Raw genomic sequence first — 24,230 nt, 5'->3', positions numbered from 1 at the left:
CACATAACAATGTGTTTAGACAAACGAGTCGCCTAGTGCAAAAATGATGTATGTGCCGTATGCGACCAGCGTAACTACATTACAGCCAGCGCATTTGCATTAGGCGGCTCATATCTAAATATGACGTTTTGTTACAGGGGTCTTTTATTTTTCTTTGTCTTTAAAATATAAAGTGGGGTAATTCTGTCATATTTACAACAGCCACAAACAGTAATTAAATGTGTGTGCCCAACTTCTTATTTCGCGCCATTTTAGTAATCACATTTAAACACGAAGACAATCGACATACAGCCATGATCCAATCATTTTATAGTCCACTGATCAGATGGCAAAGGAACGAAAACTCATGAATAATTCTTGAAAAAGATAGTTTAGCCTCGTTCTTGGAAAACTGACCTCCATGTATGAGCGTCAAGTGTCGTCCCAGATAAGCCTGAGCAGTCTATTACGGTATTATTTGTTTCAATCAACTCTCTTCTTAGCGGAAATCCAATAAAGGGATGTACGGCACTTAGCGCACATGCATTAGCCAAGTTACCTAGAACGAGGCTCAATTGGACAGAACCAACAAAAGCAAAAGGTAGGACTAGTAAAGCTAGCAGAGCCATACAAATACAACATTGATTCTTTTAATTTGTTTTGCAGTTAGTTCGTAGAGCTATGTACAGTAAAAACTCTATTTACGACCACTTCGGTATTACGACCAATTCGGTAAGACGACAACCATTGTTCAGTCCCGATTTTTTCCTTCTATATTTCAATGGTCGTTAGACTCACTAATCCAACCAACCCGCTAATCCGCTATTACGACCACTTTAATCAGTACCAATGAACGAAATTGCTCGAAATTGACACCCACCAAACGACCAGTAATTTTATACCTTACTAGATTTTGGTGTTGTGGTTCGATCAGGTTTTTGTGACCCAATTGAACACAATTCACCACAACGGTTTTTGGCATCGATTTGCGCCGCAGGTGTTAGATATTCTGCACTTGTTATTCTTTTTAACTCTTGATTCTTTATTGAAAATTAGCTATTATTATCGAGTCGTTGATGGATAAATTGGTTATTGTTTGGTATGGTAGCGTTATTCAATTGAACAAAGATGCTTACACATGGACAAAGTTTTCATTTATATTTATTTTGCTGCTTTCATCTTAACACACATACTTTCCAAAGTCCAGTAATATTATAATCAACAAGCAAATTCGTCGAATTGATATCCCTCGCCAATATGCTTCTGGACACAAAAGTGTTTATTTTTACACTCAAAAAAGCAGTTTTCAAGACACAAAGGGCCCATTCCTCCGTTAATAACAGATGGTATACAATGACATTTTGCGTGCATAATCCTCTTATCCATATATACTCATACCAATTTTAAATGAAATGCGCAAAAACACTTCAAGATTTGGCTTGACTGACGACGACGAACGGACGGACAACGCAAAAACAATATCCCTCCGCCTATGGCGGGGGATAACAAGATACTAGCGAAACCGTTAATGGCTTCGCCCGTGATAATTAGAAATTATGAAACTACATCCCTGCTTGTATAGTGTGTATTGGTCACCTAAAAAGCTAGTCGCAAGTGCCTGTCTGTGCATGATTCACTCATCTTAATAAATACCAATAATTTGACAGGCATGCAATTTAAAATATTCATTGACTATTTGCTTGCTCATCCAAGTAATATGCATACCCGACGTGGTCTAATTAAAAGGAAATGCACAAAATTATCTTACGGTGAGTACATCAATTTGACATTTCACCCTCGAGCTAGGAAATATTAATATTAAAATTGTCCATCGTACGATATAGCTACATGTACATTAACATATCTTTATCCGAAATTTTAAACAAATTGATATTTATAAGAAATTAAGAAAATAAGTATTTTATATTATCTTACAGGATATTTAATAACTATTTTTGTATTAAGGCTAAGAATTTCCATAAAACGTGATGGTTAAATGCAACATCACTACATGTTTAAGCGGTAAAACATGTATGCCACATGCATACGAAGGTGATATTTAAAAGAGGTGTACGCCAGCATTAAGAATGACGTAGTGGCCCTTGTTTTGTGGCATTGCAACGACAACAATGGCAAATTTTGTTCCACGCGTCCCTCGCCATATCATTTACATGCGCTTTACAAATCTTGCAAGACTGTGCTCCGTAAATAAAATGTCTACCTTATCTCAGCGCGCTTGTAACGATTTGCTGTTGATCACATTGAACATTTAAAATGATAAAATCATTAAAATGTAATTTCAACAAAAACCTCGACCCTTTATCGGACAACACCATCATACGATTTCTTACTTCTATCGGTAGCATGTATGGACCTCATAGCTTCCAGGCAAGTGGTGATGATCAGCTGTAAATTTCACCATCAAAATAATACAAAAACACACATCGCATGAGATTGCAATCTCTTTACCTGCCAACCTATCATTAAAATTTAAAGCTGAAGGGCATTTTTAAGCGTTATCGCGTCATACAATTCTTTCGAAAAAAGATACGCCCGAGGCACAATCAAATTTTGCTTATTGTTAATTACTTAGCGAATCGGTGATGCAAGCTTCATAGCCTTGATGTCAGTTATCTAACAGATGAACAACGAACATATTGACGTCTTGATTAAATGCTCTTGGCGCTTTGATGTTTTATTTAATAAGCTGATAGTTTGAATGTTAACGAATCAGATGCTTGCCTGGTTTATCGTCACGGTGCGCCGCTAGCGGGCAACACAGCTTAGTGTACACATCGGGTGCGGTTCAGTAAGGATTAGACGTTTACGCACAGTTTGCGAACAATTAACCGGAAAATGGGCGAGTGGCAAAACGGATTGTTTGGATGCTTTTCTAATTGTGGCGGTTGCATCATAACATATTTTGTCCCGTGTTTGACTGCTGGACAAGACTGCTGAGAAAGTAGGGGAGTCGTGTTGCCTGTACGGATTTCTCTCAATACTGGGACCCATCGGAATCTGGTCACGTGCAAAAATTAGGGGCAAAGTGAGGGAAACGAAGGGTATCGATGTAAGTGGTCTTTGTTGTTGTCAATTTATAATAGCAAAAATGCTGTAGTTAAATTATTTAACATATATAACTTACATCTATCTAATTTATATCTCATTAACTTAGAAATACGCTCGTTAATAAATACGAAATACAAATAATAACGTGTGTACTGTTGGAAATATTAAATACGTTTTTTTAAGGGATATGTTCACCGATTTTGGCATGTTTTGACATTTGTCACTAGAAGCTTAAATTGATAAATGTAAACATCAGAATTAAAGGCTCCAGTATAAAACTGCAAAAAAATAAAGAGAGTAAAAAATTGTTCAACGATTAAACCATTCAGCCATCCGTGCAGGTTACCCATAAAATGTAATTTTATACCGCCATCCAGGTCGTTCACAAATATTACAATAACAAGAGAACTATCTCAATTATTCAATCGTTTTGCGTTGGTAAAGATTAATAAGTTTCAGGTCTTAAATCGTCAAAAGATTCATATATGGAAACTTAGGGCATGTTCAGTATTATTTTTTCCTCGAAAAAAACCCACAACTACAACGAAAACATGCAAATCTGAAACGTTTGTTTTTCAATTTTGTCAATTTACCAAATCGTGAACATGTCCCTTTAAATTGTATTAATGATTGCCCTCTGCACACACATATGCAAATGAAGACGTAACAGTGAATTTCACGCGGCAGCGGATATTTTTTAAAATTTGTGTTGGGGTCAAGGGAGTCAAGGGGGCTTAGAAGGGATACACAATTGTACGACTGATTGATGATGCGCGCGAGGTAATTCGCGTTCTAAGTATTCATCATATCATGCTTTAAAAGGACCATAAACTTGGATGATAAGCGATGCTTTGTATTACTTGTTTCGAAATGTTTATTTCCAATAACAATATACAGTCGAGGATATACTGGACATATTTACTTGTTTACTTGTTTTCGTCTCTCACTTTTCGTAAACCCTATCTTCATTGTAAATCATATTTCGCTTAAATTATGTTTTATCATGATATGCTGTGTGGTTGTGTTTTGTAGCTTAAAGCTATGTTATGTAAAGTAGTCAAGGGTTGATATTCATATACCCTTTCATATGCAGTAAATGGTACTCTAGAATTTGGTTGCACAAGGGCAATTTTGGATAAATCTCGATGCAAAATAGGTCTGGAAAAGTAGGGCCGTTTATTCTCCTGGGGCTAATTTACCGCATTCCATTGTAATTGTGTATAACCATGTTATTAGTGCGGATATTATAGATTGCTCTCTCGGTCCGATGGGAATAGTGGGTAAAAATTTAAAAAACAAGGCAATTGATAATTCAGCGATAGAATATCTTGACAATATCTAGGCCGAGGTTGAATCTATGACGTTACTACTTGCTATTGGAAGTATCCTAAGTAACTGGTCACGATATCAATGTGAAGAAGTAGAAACCGATTTGCTTGAGTGGTCTATCAAAGCCAACAACGCAAAACAACCACTGAAACTATCGATCGATTATGACACGGGTTACCTATTCTCAAACGATCTAATTTTAACCTTTCGTCCCTTGGGGCCGTACATTGTAAACATTTAAGAGTAATGTGAGGAATGCTAAAATGCACTCGCGCATTACAGCATATGACTATTTTTTGTCCATATATAGACGCATCTTAATGTAAAATGCAGACAACATTCGCCTGGCTAAGTTGCTTTTTATGTCCCCCACCCTATAGTGGGGACATATTGTTTTTGCCCTGTCTGTTGGTCTGTTGGTTGGTTGGTTTGCGCCAACTTTAACATTTGCAATAACTTTTAAATATTGAAGATAGCAACTTGATATTTGGCATGCATATGTATCTCATGGAGCTGTACATTTTGAGTGGTGAAAGGTCAAGGTCATCCTTCAAGGTCAAAGGTCAAATATATGTGGCCAAAATCGCAAATTTTATGAATACTTTTGCAATATTGAAGATAGCAACTTGATATTTGGCATGCATGTGTATCTCATGAAGCCGCACATTTTGAGTGGTGAAAGGTCAAGTTCAAGGTCATCCTTCAAGGTCAAAGGTAAAAAAAAGCGGCGCAAAAGGGGACATAGTGTTTCTGACAAACACATTTCTTGTTATATTCAGGAAAATACGATAAGCTTATGTGTTAGCATTTCGTTCATTACACACGAGCGACTAACGATATTTTGCGCGATACACGAAGCGACACGCGATATTTATCACGATATATCGCCTTTTGGGCTACCTACACAAGGGCGATATTTCGTGGTACATGTACATTCTCGCGCGTCGCTTCGTCTATCACGAGAAATTTAATGTGTCGCTTCGTGTGTCGCACAAAATATCGTGTATCGCTTCGTGCGTCGCTTTGTGTGTTGTGTGTCGCCCTTGATGAAAGAAGGACGAGATTATAGATGGCACTATCCGAATTCCGTAGTTTATAATGCAGTGATTGCGGGTCATTCACTCAGCATAAATCATGTATGACAGAAGTTTCCATTTACATCATATACCACGTGGTTCTTTATTATTTACTTTAAGCACTCTATGTAGCCTTTGCATTTTCAGTGAAGCGATTGTTTAATTTCCTTGGTTCCGTAAATATATATAATTAACCTCAAGGGTGTCTATGGTTCCTTTGGTGATTACTTCCCGATGGACTGATGTTATCGGTATTATTTTCCATGTATTTTCAGGGTTCCTTTGGTGGCGACTGCCTGATGGCCTGGTTCTGTGGTCTATGTGCGCTCGTCCAGGAGGCAAATGTAAGTACTCCCTAATGGATTCATTAATTGATTCATTCATTAATTCATTGATTAAGTAATTCATTCATTCATTCACATATTCATTATTAATTCATTTATTCATTCGTGGAAGTATTTGAGCCTCGCTCTGGGAAAAGCGGGCGTTATGCATGTGCGTTAAGTGTCGTCTCAGATTAGCCTGTGTAGTTTGCACAGGCTAATTAAGGGTGACTTTTTCCTCCTAGGTGTTTGTTTAGAGGGAGACTTAAATAAAACAAATGTACATTATGTTTAGAAATTGTAGGTGGAATATGTGGGTTTACCTCATGTAAGAAATATTGAAAATGTTATCAAAAGGGCCGTTAACATGACAGTCACAAAGTGCACATATGTACAAATAAGCTTATCGATGAGGGATAGATTAAAGAATAGTATAGTTGACACACGGCCGGGTATGTTTGTATTGGTCCAGCAAATGTGTTTTATACAGTAAAATCTCTTATCAAAAGGTTTGACAAAGTTTGTCAATATGTGGGTGGATTGTTTATCCCGTTCCCAGGGCTTCATTGATTCAGTATCTTTAGTAATCTAGCCAACCAGCAATAAGCACGCATAAAACACTGACCAATGGAATTCATAACTGAGTTTCACGGGGCAAATGTTAGCGGGAAATAATCAGTTAGCATATAGATCTAGAGGTGAACAGATGGAAAAAGACACAATCATGTAGCAATCACAACGTATTTGTACAACTGAACATATTAGTTATGTCAGACATAAAACTGGATTGGAAACTGATATATGATATTGTTGTATATTTTATCCCACATTATGCAGAGAAATTAACATAAATAGAGAGGGGACGGACTTATCCCATGCGTGACACGGGAAAATGGTAGTTAATGCAAATCTCGTCATCATTGCAATACGCGCATGACGAGATATCGAATGATAGGCTACACACCAGTAATTTAAGAGTAATGAACATTGTTATAACTATGTGTCGTTCATGAACTATGAACGATAACGTGACACAAAAAACATAACAGTGGAAAGTGTCGTCCCTAATAAGCCTGTGCGAACTGCAAAGGCTACTTTGGAAGACACTTTACGCACATGCATTAAGCTTGGTGTTTTCCAGAGCGCGGCTCATTTGCATACAAATGACTTCTGGTATTTCAGTTCGCAGTTTAATTGACTATTATTTCAAGAACAAGAACTTAAGAACTAGCTTTACGTCCTTCACATTGTTTTATATTGAGAAGTACTTAGACGAAGTAGTTGGACAAGTGTCATTTTATTTAGTCCTCTAACTATGTCATTCTTGCCCGTAGAAATTGACTACATAACTTACTACGTAAGGACTTAGGATATGTACCAATAATGAGCACATACTTGTGTCCAACCTGTATTTACGTGAAAAATCACTTATAGATATTCTACTAATTAGTGATTTCCCACCATTTAAAAATGTAGATACGCAGAGTGTAACGCTCTAAAAGATGGTGTGATTTTACAAAATATGTCTATAAAATAGACAACATTAAGATGTAAGTTAATATCTAACCGCCAACTATTCAACGACCCTTATAGTCTTGAGCATTGAAGCACAAAAATGTCTCCGTCAAACAAAGCAATGGCATATTCGGGCATGATCAGTGGCTCAATTGTACATATATTATTTAGTGTTCAAGGGAAGCTGTAAAACACTCAGAGAAAAGGCAACCCCCAAAGCCAAAGAACAAATTTGACATGCATTTCGCAAGATGCTTAAGTACCGCAATTTCCGGCTCAACAAAAACTGGTTTCGCGATGAATCAATCAAACAGCTTAGGACTCCACAAACATTGCAAAAACACTCGAGTTCACTGCCCGCAACTTGCGAAAGAGTGTGTACGTCATACATACTGATTTTCGTTGTGATAAAATGTGCGCCCGTTTGATTTGATTGAAGTGATTAAGATTTTACAATCCATGACTGCGGTTCAACATCAACGTTTAATTATGGGCATCCGTAAACACTAAATATAATATATGTTATTAAATATAATATTATGTTATTTCTTACTTACGGGCTTGGATGTTAAATCACCAAGTTGCAGTACTGTAAAGCCGATAGCTAGGCTTGCCTTGCAATGGTGATGCACAGCAATGCAAACAGATTTTCAATGTCCGTAAAGAAATATCAAATTAATTTATGTGGCCCACAAAATACACCACTTATTCGGATATACATCCGGAAATATAGCGAGTTTTTGAATGTGGCATAGTTGTTCCGAATTACTAACCATACATATATATATTTGATATCCTGCAAAGGCGAGAACCGCGATTCGAGAGAGGGAAGTTGCGATTTGCCGTATTGTATTATCGCGTCGTTTAGTCGTCGCGTTTTCTAGTCAACCTGATCGCATTGGCATTATCTTATTTATGCGGGACTAACGGAATAAGGTTCATTCTATTCAAATTAAGTGACATGACAATTAATTGTCACTATTCCAAATTTCTTCATGGAGAGGCTTTTAATAAAATGTCTTAACGTCGAATAAATAAAACATAATGTTTCAAACAATATAAAAATAAGCTCGAACACAATCTAGTCCACACAGTGCAGTCCACATAGGCTAATCAGGGACGACATTTTCACTTTTATTGTATTTGGTAGTTTACAGGAAGACTCTTATTGACGAATTCCATTTAAGGCGGAAACTTTCGTCCCTGATTAGACTGTGCGGACTTCAAAAGCTTATCTGACACGACACTTTACGCACATATATTAAACCCGTTGTCTAAGAGCGCGATTCATTTTTTTTTTTTAAACGAAAGTGAAACACACATTAGTGCTCGCTGGCTCAAGTTTCAATTAATTTCACGGATTAAACGTCTTTGGTACAGCTGTGAGATGGTTTACACAATTGTAACCTAGATACAAGTTGACTTTACATACCTAAGTGGTTATAGTAGCAACGTGAAACGATTGTGTGTATCTAATTCCTCGAAAAACATCTTAAGATTAAAATGAATCATATAAATACTATCAACCAAGTATTCGTTTCGCCCAAGTTATATGGCTAAACATTTCAGCCGCGACCCATTTATGGTAATACTAGTAGAACAGCGAATAAATATAGTTATAAACACTACGACAATTTGAGATCAAATACATTGAATTTTAAAGAAAATATCAGTGTTGCCTCCATTTTAGTATTTAAACTCTAGTTTACTAATATTGACTATTTGTGTCTTAAGATAACCCATTTCTTGCAAATAATACTTTTAAAAAAATGAGCCACGCTCTGAAGCCTGTGCATTCCGCACAGGCTAATCAAGTGCGACACTTTTCGCTTTTATGAATTTTTTGTTTAATGTACGCCCCTTCTAAACGAAATTCATTTCTGTGCGGCCTCCAAAGGCTCATCTGGGACGATAATTTACGCGCATGCATTAAACCCGTTATTCCAAAAAGCGCTACTCATAGAAAGACATTTATCCAACAATTTTCACCGGTAATTTGTATAGATCACCGGCTTCCGATCTTTACTGAAGAAGTTTCCATTCATAGTCATATTAACGCAACATGTGGAAATTTTAAGTCAAACGACACATTATGTACTTATTCAATCGCAAAATCAACCTCTTTGTACCCACTGATTGATTATCTTCAAATTATATATATGCGCATCTATACATCGCCAAATCTCTCCCACTGTATAAAATGTATATATTAATCGCCAATCAAACCTTGAACATCAAACCATCGCGAACATCAAACCATCGCCAACATCATTCCCTGTTTATATCCGTTCATCGTCCGATCACACACTGTGTAACCACCCGTCGCCATATCACACATGGTTTCACACACAGGTGGTGAGCGTGTGGCTATGATATTAATTAGTGAAAACATCATTTAGAATAAAAAATACATATTATAACGAACAATCAACTTTTCTGGAAAAAAATCACTATCAAATATATATATAACAAGGTATCCAACTCAAAATCACCCGAAAACGGGGTGCATCGCTTTGAACAGCCATAACGTTATTAATTGTGCAGCGATTTTTACGATCTTGGTCTTATTCAACGCAAAAAAAAAATTCCTTTCTGGAAATGTACATGTCTTGCAATATTTTTACAAATGCTGTGTCAACTTTTAAAAAATAACACGATACACAACTCGCGTGACCTACTTAACATCAATCAGACAGGTTAAATGAATAAAATCTTCACGGAGTAAAGGGCATTTTCCCTGCAAAGTTCACGGACCTTGATACCATAATTCAATAAAACGTATGAAAAAAAAAAATCATTCTTACCGTGCTTGCCGTTGAATGATGCATCAAAACTAATTGTCCAGCGCCGTTTGAAACCTATGTTTACATACATTTCAACTAACCTAACATTTTAAACACACGAGTGATTTCATTGCTCCAATGCGAAGGTGTGTCTTTACAACTTAAGATTTCATTCATTATTCCTGTCTGATCGGTGTCAGATAGATTACGCGAGTTGTGTACCGTATTATTTCTTAAAATTTTACGAAGCATTTGTAGTTATTAACATGATATATACATTTCTAGAACAGAAATTCATTTCTGCGTTGAATAAGACCAAGATCGTGAAAATCGCTACACATTGATGAAGTTGTGGCTGTTCAAAGCGATGCACCCCGTTTTCGGATGCTTTTGAGTTGGACACCTTGTTAAATATATATATATATATATATTTGATAGTGAAAACTTTTTTTCAGAAAAGTTGATTGTTCGTTATAATATGATTATTTATCATTCAAAATTATGTTTTCACTAATTAATATCAAAGCCACACGCTAACCACCTCAAAATTACACACAGTTTATCCATCAATCGGCAAACAATTCACACGGACACCATTAGTCAATAAAAAGTCGAATCACTGATAGTGCATGTCTTCTTATGGTTTATTCGGTCTCTACCAAACAATCAATTGTTTTTGGTTACCAACTTGACTATTTGATTGTGTATTTTTGTCAACTTTATTACATGTATTTTCTTGTGTTCGGTTATCAACTTGATTGTTTGATTATGTTCTGTTATAAACTTGATTATAGATTGTGTTTGTTTAATATCAATTGAATTATTTGATTTTGTTCAACTTGTTATTTGACTGTCATTAATTTGATAATTCAGGCGCTTATTCATATTATTGAAGATTTTTTCTGCTTCCTCTATTGTTTATTCGTGAGCTTATAAGGAACTGCGCTGTTTTGTCTGCACCTCTTATATGTATGTATCATCTGTGGTTTTCAGGAACTCGGTGGGCATCAAGGGATGTCCATGGTGCGAGAATAGGAACCGGGAACCATCGGCATCATCTTATGACGTCATGCTTTCATCCCTGCCAACGTCAACATTGGAAACGGAACAGCAACGAAAATGAATTGGACAACTTTTCTATTGATTATAGTTACTCTTTGTTTACCGCATAATATACAGTCGTATTTCTTGTGAAGATACACTAATAATGGTTTCTTGTTTCAATATCCAGAACGCAATTTATGTTTTGCCAATCTGTTTAAACAATCTTGTTATCATTCATTTTTTATTTATTTTACAAGTATTTCAAATTTTCTCAAAATAAACTGTGATCTACGCAAATTAATTATTATTTTTTGCTACTTGATGTACGTGCGAAATATTTTATTATGTCCGAATGTACATTATGTTAAGTGTAGTATAGCATTTTAGAAACGTGTTTCTTCTTTTTTTACGCCTTTTGTATTTCAATAAAATTATATAATTGTGCGCTGTTTTAGTTTAATTCTTTCAATTTCAAGCAGGCTAGAGTCATTTTAAGCAAAATCGAAGATGCGAGCGGTTGAACAACCATTCACGAACAACCTACAAATTGCGTTTCATAAATGGCTTGCGTTTTTGAAGGGACTTACTAACATACGACCTTTTTTCTCGATCGTTTTATAAGTGTTAACACAGATTAATACTAATATTTTTCCCAGTTGAATATTCGTTGCTCGTTACAACAAAACTCTTAATAATTAGATTATTTACTGTATACAAGAGTATATGTTCGCTCCTTGATAGAAAATGTTTGACATTGTGTGTAGAAATTAATAAATTCATCAATTGTTGAACATACCATAGTAGAGCAGGAATAATGTGAGGTTACACTTTCAAATTAAGTTTCAATTTATCAAATCATTTATTATACCAATACTTAAGGAAGCGAAGAGGAATGTTTCATCACCAATGAACTTAAAGTGCGGTAATAATTGAGCAATGCTCTAGAAAAGGGACTTCAGCTTTTGCGTAAAGCTTTGCTTTTGCAGTTCCCATCAGGAACGACACTTCTGCCTTTTTTGTCTATTTAAATGAAGATTATTCTTTAGTAAAAATGCGGTATGTCGAAATAAAAAATATTTACCTCATTTAGGAAAAAAGTACACTACAGAACAGCGGTTTGATACACCAATAAGAATCTGGTATGTGAAAGGGGAATGTGAGAGTACGACACTATTGAAATCCTATTGTCACATTTGATCGCATTTGAACATGAAAGATCTGCGGTTGATCGATTTGCTGAATAATATATGATGGTAAGTCACAACATTGTTTGCCAATTAAATCTTGGCTGCGTTCAAAACTGGGTTGCGTTTGTACAACAACTAGTTCACTATGTTCAACTGAAGAAACTACTTTGTGAACGCTCTATAAGTTACAATTTACTCCAATAGTCCAATCTTTATGAAAGTTGACAAGAACATTTGTTGTGATAATAGTACGTCTGAGTTATGCAATAGCTTTGGTTCCTGTTCCTTATATGGCTATAGTGAAGCATTGTGAAATCTCTAGAAGTCGTATGTTATTGCAATGTTCGTAACACTTGATAAGAGCATCTGTTCTAATGATAGATTGGTTGAGTTTGAGTATGGTTTCGGTCGGTCGATAAATATTACCACCAGGGGCGGGGCAATTTTCAACTCCATAGTAAAACCGTGTAAATACTACAGAAGTCACATGTTTAGTTCAATCTTTGTCAACTTGGTCAACACATTTGTTTAAAATAGCCCTTTTGAACACTGAAATGCTCAATCTTCATAAAACTTCGTCAATATATATGGGCCACATAAGTATCGATTCAGTTTGTAGCTGTAACTGAATCACCTGAGGTAAAAAAACTTGGCTACTAGGTCAAATTAACGTAAAGGCTTTGTTATAACTCTAACAATCGCATTTGGTGTCTTCCAAACATTTTGCACATAACATTTGTTCTTGTTATCTTTAATAACAAAATGCAATACAAAACTGAATTACGAGTTTAATTAAATATATACCCATGCTTCATAACATGAACTACTAGCACAACAAAACGGACATAATACTCAATCACGATTAGAAATTAAAACTTCAAACGTGTCAACAATGAGAGTAAAGGGATTTAACTATAACAATATACGGTTACACTATCAAAATATTTCTTTACACTCGTAATATATTATAAGATACAATTGCTCAATCTATTTTAGTCAGGTAGAATCTAAAGGATTTGACAAGCAATATTAAAACATTTATTTAAATGTATTAATATTTGTTTATCCTTACCATTCATAATATTGTGGAATCCAAGAATAGTAATTACATTTCCAAAAATCCGTTTCAATTCTTGCGATCATTGTGTTGGTCATAGTAACCCCATATTGTTTCCACAGTTTTTTGACATAGTTTAAGCTCGCAATCACGCTCGGAAACGGATGTACTCTGCCCAACCACTTCAAATTAATTTCGAGATTCTAATCAGGCAAGTAATGTTTGCTAGGAATGAAGAACAAAGTTTGCAGGTGGTAAATACGATTGCTCAAACAACTTTCTCGAAAAATTACGCCTACATATATTTGAATAATACCACCGGCGTTAGAGTTTTCACTCACCTTCATGCTTTCATGAATGTCAGAATCGTCAGGATCAAAAACCGATGTTTATTATGATTACCTGAGATTGAATTAGCGCAAACAAACCCGTTTAAGATTGTTAGCTCACCTGAGCACAAAGTGCTCAAGGTGAACTTTTGGGATCATCTTTTGTCCGTCGACCGTCGTCCATATTTTGACTTGTTAACACTCTAGAGGCCACATTTATTGTCTGACATTCATTAAACTAGGTCAAAACATTTGTCCCAATATAATCTTAGATGAGTTTGAAACTCGGTCACTTGAGGTCAAAAACTAGGTCGCTATGTAAAATTAAAGAAAAACATTGTTAACACTCAAAATGTCACATTTATCGTCCAATCTGAATTTATTATTGTCCGAACATTTGTCCCAATAATATATCAGTTGAGTTCGAAAATGGTTCCGGCCAGTTGAAAAACATGGCCGCAGGGGGCGGGCAGTTTTCCTTATATGGCTAAAGTCAAACTTTATGAACACTCTAGTAGTGCTATTTTTAGTCCAATCTTAACAAAACTTGGTCAGAACATTTGTTCTAATGATAGCTCGGCTGATTTTTTAAAAGGCTTCGGTTCGTTGAAAAACATGGTCGCCAGGGGGAGGTGCAGTCTTGCTTAAATGGCTAACGTAAAACCTTGTTAACACTTTAGAAGTCACATTAATCGTCCAATCTTCATAAAACTTGGTCATAACATTTGTCTCAATGATAGCTTAGTAGGGTTTGAAAGTAGTTCCAGTCCGTTGAAAAATATGGCCACCAGGGGGCGGGGCAGTTGTCATAATATGGCTTTGGTAAAACCTTGTTTACACTCTAGGGGTCAAATTAATAGTCCAATCTTCACGAAACTTTGTCAGAACATTTGTTCTCGTGATAGCGAGGCTGAGTTGAAAATGGTTCCAGTCCGTTGAAAAACATGGCCGCCAGGGGGCGGGCAGTTTTCCTTATATGGCTATAGTAAAGCCTTGTTAACACTCTAGAAGTTACATTTATAGTCCAATCTTCATGAAACTTTGGTCCGATGATTTGTTCTAATGATAGCTCGGCTGAGTTCGAAAATGGTTACAGTTTGCTGAAAAGCATGGCCGCCAGGGGAACGTCAGTTGCCTAATATGACTTTATTAAAACCATGTTAACACTCTAGTTGTAATGCGGATGTTGGTTCTCCATTATAATTATGCTGATGACGCTGATGTTGCTGATGCTAATGCTGCTGCTGCTGCTGTTGATGATGATGATTGTGGTGATGGTGAGTATGATACTGTTTATGGATTCAGAAACAATAACAATAGAACAACTCAAATATCTAATTATAATTATTGCATCGTACTAGCGCACGATCATGAAATGCTGAAAAGCATTTAAAAGCACTATTGCGTCATAAAATTCTTTCGAAAAAAGATACGCCCGGTGCATTATAAAATTTTGCTAATTGTTAATTACTAAGCGAATCAGTGGTGCTATCTTCATAGTCTTGATATCAGTTATCTAACCGATGATTGCTTTCCGGTAATAAGAAAGTGATTCCTAAGCGTTGCTAATGACAATATAAATATATGCGCTTTCATTTATTCATTCTATACTGTGCAACAAACATTGTTGCATTTGTGACTCGAAGACTATACGGAAGATCTAGCACTTCTTTGAAGCTTTAAAAAAATTTTTAGTTAAGTTCACAAGAATGGGCGAATGGAAAAATGATCTTTTTGGGTGCTTTAATGATATGGGACTGTGTGTGATAACATATTTCGCGCCTTGCTTAACTGCGGGCAAGAACGCGGAGCAGGTAGGAGAGGATTGCATGCTCCATGGATTCTTGAGTGCCCTGTACCCCATCGGCATCTTTTCACGTGCAAACATAAGGGGCAAAATTAGGGAGAGGCAAGGCATTGAAGTAAGTCTAGTTGTATTGCATATTTATGGTTAACATTACATTCTGTGAGATATCCTGACGCCGAACCTTTTTTTCTTACTCTGTAATATCTGCTCAGCCGTACTTTCTCAGATATCTATTAGAGTATATGTACTTCATGTTGTTTTAATTTTGCGTTAACATGCTCGCTCTTTATTTTAAAAAAGAATTAAAAAGCTCCAGTTTAAAACAGGAAAAAAAGACAGAAAACAGTTATCTAAATCAGGGCTCGAACCACTGACCTTCTAAGTAAAAGTCTTACGCACTCGGCCATCCGTACAGATACCGTTACAATGGAATTTTATGCCGCCATCCAGATAGTGTCACAAAATATTACGATAACAACAGAACTTGCCCAATTATTCCATCGTTTGGCGTTTGTAAAGCTTTATTATTTTTAGGTTTTTAAATCGTCAAAAGATTCATATTATGGATATTTTAGAGCATGTTAAATGTTCAGTATTATTGTTACCTCGTAAATAACACAACCACAACGAAAGTATGCAAATCTGAAACATTTGTTTTTCAATTTTGTCAATTTACCAAACCGTGAACAGGTCCCTTTAAATTCTATTAATGCCTGCCCCTGCACACAGATATTCAAATGAAGACGTAACAGTGAATGTCACGCGGCGGCGGATTTTTTAAATTTTGTGTTGGGGTCAATGGGGTCAAATCTGTATTTATTGTCATTGTAAAATCGTTAATATTGAGACAAAAAAATCATACCGGCAAAAGACAGCATTCAAACAGATTGTTTTCGGTCTGTCAAGGCGGCGTGGCTTAGTAGGGATACACAAAAGTACGACAGATTGATGATGCGCGCGAGTTTTCGTGTTGTAAGTATTCATCAGTATTACTATAACAACAGAACTAGCCCAATTATTCCATCGTTTTGCGTTTGTAAAGCTTTATAATTTTCATTTTTTTAATCGTCAAACGATTCATATTATGGATATTATTGAGCATGGTAAATGTTCAGTATTATTGTCTCACCTCTTTTATTTTAACTTTTTATTGATGATATCACTGATTATATTGATATGGTAAATCTATCAGACAAAGATATTGAACAGTTATCATTGTATCTTCTGTTATTTGCTGACGACATCGCACTGTTTACCACTAATCCGATAAGTCTTCAAGCACAACATGATAGTAAATCGCAATACTCCACATCATGTGGATTAAAAATTAATGTTAACAGAACTAAAGTATGTATCTTTGAAACGCGTAAGAGCCATCATAATTATCAGTGGACTATAAATGAACAAATCAGTGAAATTGTTGACAGTTTTTGCTACTTAGGTGTAAAATTGTATTATACAGGTAATATGCGATATGCTGTCAAAGCTCTCTCTGATCAAGCCCTGAAAGCTTATCATAGTCTTTTGTGCTTATTTAATAACGTTAAAATGGATGTTAAGACCAAATTATATCTATTTGATTGTATGATTCTACCTATTCTGCTGTACGGCTCAGAAGTATGGGGAATATATAACTTTAAGGAAATTGATGCCTTACATTTTAAATTTTTGAAAATAATTCTTGGTGTAAAACAATCAACACCAAATATGGCTGTATTAGGTGAAACCGGCAAATATCCACAAGAAGTGTTGTGTAAAGAAAGAGCTCTTAAATTTTATATGCAAATAATGAATAAGACAGATTCCATTATGTATAGAGTGTTCACAAATCAAAGAAATATTAATACCTTTTGCTGGTTTAAAGCATGCAAATCCTACTTTGATTGTCTGGGGAATGGTGATCTTTTTGAAAATTCTAATATCAGCATTAATTTTGCCTCAGTGAGACAACGGATCCGTGACCAGTTCCAACAAACATGGTTAGAATCCATTTCAAATATGCCTAAGTTATCTTACTACTGTAAATTTAAAAGAACTTTTGAATATGAGGACTATTTAGACTATGTATCACGCGAAAAATCAAGAATATCACTTACAAGACTTCGTTTGAGCTCTCATAATCTTGAAATCGAAACGGGAAGATACAGAAATGTAGATCGCAATAATAGAGTGTGTAGATTATGTTCACTAAACACTATTGAATCCGAATACCATTTCTTGCTATGTTGTACAGCTTTTACTAACATTAGGAAAAATACCTAGTAAATACTTCCTGGTCGTCTATGAATAAGTTAATTAATTTCATGTCATCTAGATCTAAACGAAAAATCAGAAGTGTTGCTAAATATTGTTATAATGCTTCGATTTTACGTGATGCATTGCTTGCTGTGTGAACTCTGAATATACCTATTTGATGTATATATTTTGATGTTTAAAATAGTCATATAATATGTGGGTTTATGTATTTATGTATGTATGACTGTGTGTATATATATGATATTTGTCTGTGTGTCTTGGCCATAATCTGTATATTTTTTGTAAATGGCCCAAGGCAATGCTTTTGCCGTTTTTGCCAATAAACGAAACGGTTGTTTCCTCGCAAATAACACAACCACAACGAAAGTATGCAAATCTGAAACATTTGTTTTTCAATTTTGTCAATTTACCAAACCGTGTACAAGTCCCTTTAAATCCTGGTAATGAATGCCTCTGCACACACATATTCAATTGAAGACCTAACAGTGGATTTCACGCGATTTATTATTTTGTGTTGGGGTCAAGGGGGTCAACTCTGTGTTTATATTCATTGTAACAGCGTTAATATTGAGACAAAAATCATACCGGAAAAAGACAGTTTTCAAACAGATTTGTTCTGGTCGGTTAAGGCGGCGTGGCTTAGTAGGGATACACAATAGTACGACAGATTGATGATGCGCACGAGGTAATTCATCAGTATCATGCTTTAAAGGACCATAAACTTCGTTGATGTTGCTTTGTATTACTTGTTTCGCAATGTTTTTTTTTACATATTTACTTATTTTCGTCTTTCACTTAAATCATATTTTTATCATGATATGCTGCGTGTTGCGTTTTGTAGCTTAATGCTATGTTATGTAAAGTAGTCAAGGGTTTATTAATTTAAAGACCCTTTAAGATGTAGTAAATGGTACTCCAGAATTTAGTGGCACAAGGGAAGTTTTGGAAATAAATCTCGATGCAAAATTCAAGGTCTGGAATAGTATTTTATTTGTTTTATATCCTGGGGCTAATTTACCGCATTCCATTGTATTACCATGTTGTTAGTGCGGCTATTATAGATTGCTCTCTCGGTCCGATGCGAATATTGGATAAAGTGTTCGGAAAAACAACAAGGCAATTGATAATTAAGCGATATAAATATCTTGACAATATCTAGGCAGAGGTTGAATCTGGGACGTAGCTGTTCGTCGTCGTCCCACTCAGTCTAACACTCCTCTTGCTCTATCTGGCATATATATAAAAGGGACGTTCTCTGTGAAAATGGGGTTTAATTCATGTGCGCAAAGTATCGTCCCAGATTGGCCTGTGCTGTCAGCATAAGCTCATCGTGGACGACACTTTCCGCTTTTATGGTATGTTGATTATCTGTCTGGTATCTTAATCTTACATGTTTGGAAATTAAAATACTACATGTAAATATATAAACAAAACTGTGTTTTTTAATCATTTTGTACACTATACAGGCATTAGTATGCACACATTTAAATAATATCGCCTGTCAACTCTTTAGTTTTCAAAAAATCAGGGGAGCCGAAAAGGGGATATTTTTACGTCGGGCAGCAATATTAATAATAAATGGTTAAAAATTACTGTAACACCGTTTAACAATGCTCGAGAGTCGAAAGGCGATATTTTTACAGCGATATTTGAACAGTACACATATCGCGTGTCGCTTCGTGTATCGCACAAAATATCGAGTATCGCTTCGTGTGTCGTGTGTCACTGTCTGAAATAACACCACTATACACGAGATTCGGATAATATGGGCGATATTTGAATAATACATTATCGTGTATCGCATCGTGTGCCGCGCAAAATATCGTGTGTCCCTTCGTGTTTCGTGTGTCGCCCTTTGAACGCGATATTTTGCGCGATACACGAAGCGACACGCGATATTTACCACGATATATCGCCCTTTGGGCTACGTACACAAAGGCGATATTTCATTGTAAATTCTCGCGCGTCATGTAGCGGCAAAGTATCGTGTATCGCATCGTGCGTCGTGTGTCGCCCTTGATTAAACACATGCGAGATTATAGATGGCACTATCCGGATTCCGTAGTTTGTAATGCAGTGATTGCGGGTTATTTACTCACCATAAATCATGTATGATGGAAGTTTCCATTGACATCATATACCACGTGGTTCTTTATTATGTACTCTATGGATTCCTTGTATTTTCAGTGCAGCGATTGTTTGATTTCCTTGGTTCCGTAAACTTTATAATTAACCTTAAGGTTGTCTATGGTTCCTTTGCTTCCCTCTCAATGGAATGATAATAAAATATCGGTATTAAACAATTGTTTTCCGTGTTTTTTTTCAGGGTTCCTTTGGTGAGGACTGTTTTGTGCACTGGTTCTGTTATCCATGTGCTCTCGTCCAGGAGGCCAATGTAAGTACTCCCGAATTTATTCATTCATTGATTCACTCATTGATTCATTCATTAATCCATTAATTGATTGATTGATTGATTAATTGATTAATTAATTAATCCGTTCATTCTTATATTCAGTAATTTATCCGTCCATTCATTCATTCGTGGAAGCATTTGAGCATCGCTCTGGAAAAAGCGTGCTTAATGCATGTGCGTTAAGTGTCGTCTCAGATTAGCTAATTAAGGGCGACTTTTTCCACTTTGAAGTTTGTTTAGAGAACACTTTAATTAAACAAAAAATCCATAGCAGTGGAAAGTGTCGTCCCTAATAAGCCTGTGCGAACTGAACAGGCTAATTTGAGAAGACACTTTAAGCACATGCATTAAGCTTGGTTTTACCAGAGCGCGGCTTATTTTATTTGCAAACAAGTGACTTCCGGTACTTTAGTTCGCAGTTGAATTGACGATGATTTCAAGAACAAGAACTTAAAATTAAGAACAAGCTTTACGACCTTCACTTCACAAAAGTATGGCTACTGAAATCACTTGTTTTATTCTTGTGAATTTGACTACATAACGTACTAAGTAAGGGCTTATTATATGTACCAATAATGAGGACATATTTGTGTCATATCTGTATTTGCATGAAAAGTCACTTATAGATATTCTACTGATCATTCATTTCCCACCATTTAAAAATGTAGATACGCATAGTGTAACCGTTATTAACGCTTAAAAAGATGTTGTGTTTCTATAAAGCAAACAACATAAACATGTAAGTTAATATCTAACCAAGAACTATTCAAGAGGCCTTATATATACATTTTTACTCAAGGGAGATTTTCGATAGCGTTTTCTATAGAGGTCTTCGTGAACAATTTAAAGTAAGTGATTAAAATATTCCGTATTCTTAAGCATTAAAGCACAAAAATGCCTCCGTCAAACAAAGCCATGGCATGTCCGAGCATGATCAGTGCTTCCATTCTATATAATGTAGTGTTCAAAGGAAGATGTAATACACTCAGAGAAAAGACAACCACAATGCCATAGAAATAAGTTGACATGCATTTCGCAACATGCTTAAGTATTACATTTTTCGGTTCAACAAAAACTGGTTAAGCGATGGTGACTTGGTGAATCAAGTAAACAGCTTACGACTCGACAAACATTGCAAACACACTCGAGTTCAATGTCCGCAACTTGCGATAAAGAGGAGTGTTCGTCATACATACTGATTTCCGTTTTGATCAAATGTGCACCCATTTGATTTTGATTGTAGTGATTGTAGATTTTACATCCGAGACTGCGGTTAAAAATAAACGTTTAATAATGAACATCCGTAAACTCTAAATATATGTAATTTCTAACTTGAGGGCTAGAATGTTTAATCACCAGTTTGCAGTACTGTGAAGCCGATAGCTAGGCTTGCATTGCAATGTTGATCAACAGCAATTCTAACATATTTTCAAAGACCGTCAAGAAATATCAACTTAATGCATGTGGCCCACACAATACACGCACTTATTCGGATATTCCTCCGGAAATAGAGCGAGTTTTGAATGTGGCATAGTTGTTCCGAATTTGTTACCAACAAATATATATTTGGTACCATGCAAAAGCAAAAAAGCGAGAACGCGATTCGAGAGAGGGAAGTTGCGATATCCCGCATTGAGTTCTCGCGTCGTTTAGTCAATTGTGTGTGCCTAATTTCTCGATAAACATCTTACAATTATAATGAATCATATAAATACTATCAACCAAGTTTTCGCCCAAGTAATATGGCTTAACATTTCAGCCGCGACCCTTTTATGGTAATACTAGTAGAACAGCGAATACAATATAGTTAAATACACTACGACAATTTGAGATTTAATGCATTGAATGTTTAAGAAAATATCAGTGTTGTCTCCATTTTAGTATGTATACTCTAGTTAACTGATTATTTGAGAATTTGAGTCTTAAGATAACCCATTCCTTGCAAATAATACTTAAAAAATGAGCCACGCTCTGGAGCCTGTGCATTCCGCACAGGCTAATCAAGTGCGACACTTTTCGCTTTTATGAATTTTTGGTTTAATGTACGCCTCTTGAAATTATTAACTGGCCTGTAAATTATTTCTCCTCGTTGGCCAGTCTGGCCTGTAAATTGTGACGGTCTTTCGCCACGTCATCTCTTCTAAACGAAAATCACTTTGTACCCACTGATTGATTATCTTCATATTAAATATATGCGCATCTATACATCGCAATCTTTCACACTGTATAAACTGTATGTATTATCGCCAATCCAACATTGAACATCCATCCATCGCCAACATCACTCCCTGTGTATCCGTTTATCGTCCGATCACACACTGTGTAACCACCCGTCGCCATGTCGTGTATGGTTTCACCTTTCATCGCAAAATAAAAACATGTATCCATTCTCCTCAAAATCACACACGGTTTATCCATCCATCGGCAAACAATTCACACGCGCACACCAATATTCTATAAAAATTCGAATCACTGATAGTGCATGTCTTCTTATGGTTTATTCGGTCTCTACCATCAAATCCATTGTTTTTGGTTACCAACTTGACTATTTGATTGTGAATTGTTGTCAACTTGATTACATGTTTTTGCTTGTGTTCGGTTATCAACTTGATTCTTTGATTATGTTCTGTTATAAACTTGATTATTTGATTGTGTTTGTTTAATATCAATTGAATTATTTGATTATGTTCAACTTGATTACTAGTATTTGTCTGTCATTAATTTGATAATTCAGGCGCTAATTAACGCCTAGTTAATTCAGTTCATATTACTGTGTATGTTTTTTGCTTCATTTATTGTTAATTTATGAGCTTATAAGGAACTGCGCTTGTTTTGTCTGCACCTCTTATTTGAATGTATGTTTTCTGGTACCCAGGAACTCGGTGGGAAACAAGGGATGTCCATGGTGCGAGAATAGGAGCCGGGAACCGTCGGAATCATCTTATGACGTCATGTTTTCGTCCCTGCCAACGTCCACATTCAAAACGGAACTGCAACGAAAAAATTAATTGTACAACTTTTCTAAGAATTATACTGACTCTTTGTTTACCGCATAATATACAATCGTATTTCTTGTAAAGATATACCCGTTACTAATAATGGTTTATTGTTTAAATATCCAGAACGCAATTTATGTTTTGCCATTCTGTATTGACAATCTTTGTTATCATTCATTTTTCATTTATTTTACTAGTAGGATCTATTCCAAATTTCTCAAAATGAACTGTGATCTGCACAAATTAATTAGTATGTTTTTTCACGTGACGTACGTGCGAAGGTTTTATGATGTCTGAATGTACATAATGTTAAGTGTAGTAAAGCATTTTAGAAAACTATTTTCATCTCTTTTTTACGCCTTTTGTATTTCAATAAAATTATATAATTTTGCGCTGTTTTTTGTTTAATTCTTTCAATTTCAAGCAGGCTAGAGTCATTTTAAGCAAAATCTCAGATGCAAGCGGTTGAACAACCATTCACGAACAAATTACCAATTGAATTTGATAATTGGCTTGCGTTTTTGAAGGGACTAACATACGAACTTTGTTTTTCTCGATTGTTTAGAGTTAACACTGATAAATACTAGCATTTTTTCCATTTGAATATTCGTTGCTTGTTACAGCAAAACAACTTATTAATTTGATTATTTACTGTATATTTCTATACAAGAGTATTAGTTTGCTCCTTGAAAGAAAATGTTTGACAGTGTGTGTAGAAATTTATAAATTCATCAATCGTTGAAAATACCATAGTAGAGCAAGAATAATGGGAGGTTACACTTTTGAGTTTCAATTTATCAAATCATTTATTAAACCAATACTTTAGGGAGCGAAGAGCAATGTTTCATCACCAATGAACTTTTAGTGCGGTTATAATGGAGCAATGCTCTTGAAAAAGGGATATCATGCTTTTGCTAAAGCTTTGCTTTTATAGTTCCCACAGGCTAACCAGGAACGACACTTCTGCTTTTATTTTTTATTTTTTTAAATGAAGATAATTCTTAGTGAAAAATAGCCTTAGGCGGACAGAGTAATCCCTAATTAAGGTGTGCGGACTGCACAGGCTA

The 24,230-nt window shown here is 35.6% G+C and overlaps 1 protein-coding gene and 1 pseudogene across 1 annotated transcript; both read left to right on the top strand.

Annotated features, from left to right (window-relative positions):
* Positions 1–2,755: 2,755 nt before the first annotated feature.
* Positions 2,756–11,562, top strand: LOC127854974 (uncharacterized; annotated as a pseudogene).
* A 3,788-nt stretch (positions 11,563–15,350) lies between these two features.
* LOC127854977 (cornifelin homolog A-like) lies at positions 15,351–23,554 on the top strand. The gene is made up of 3 exons (XM_052390185.1): positions 15,351–15,613; positions 20,081–20,149; positions 23,043–23,554. Exons 1-3 carry the CDS (start codon positions 15,401–15,403, stop codon positions 23,082–23,084), a joined length of 324 nt encoding a protein of 107 aa, XP_052246145.1. The 5' UTR covers positions 15,351–15,400; the 3' UTR covers positions 23,085–23,554.
* Positions 23,555–24,230: the final 676 nt, after the last annotated feature.

Source organism: Dreissena polymorpha, chromosome 13 (genome assembly GCF_020536995.1).
Source record: "Dreissena polymorpha isolate Duluth1 chromosome 13, UMN_Dpol_1.0, whole genome shotgun sequence".
Lineage (NCBI taxonomy): Eukaryota > Metazoa > Mollusca > Bivalvia > Myida > Dreissenidae > Dreissena > Dreissena polymorpha.
The sequence above is the reverse complement of the archived record's forward strand: the minus strand, read 5'-3'. Positions and strand labels throughout refer to the sequence as shown.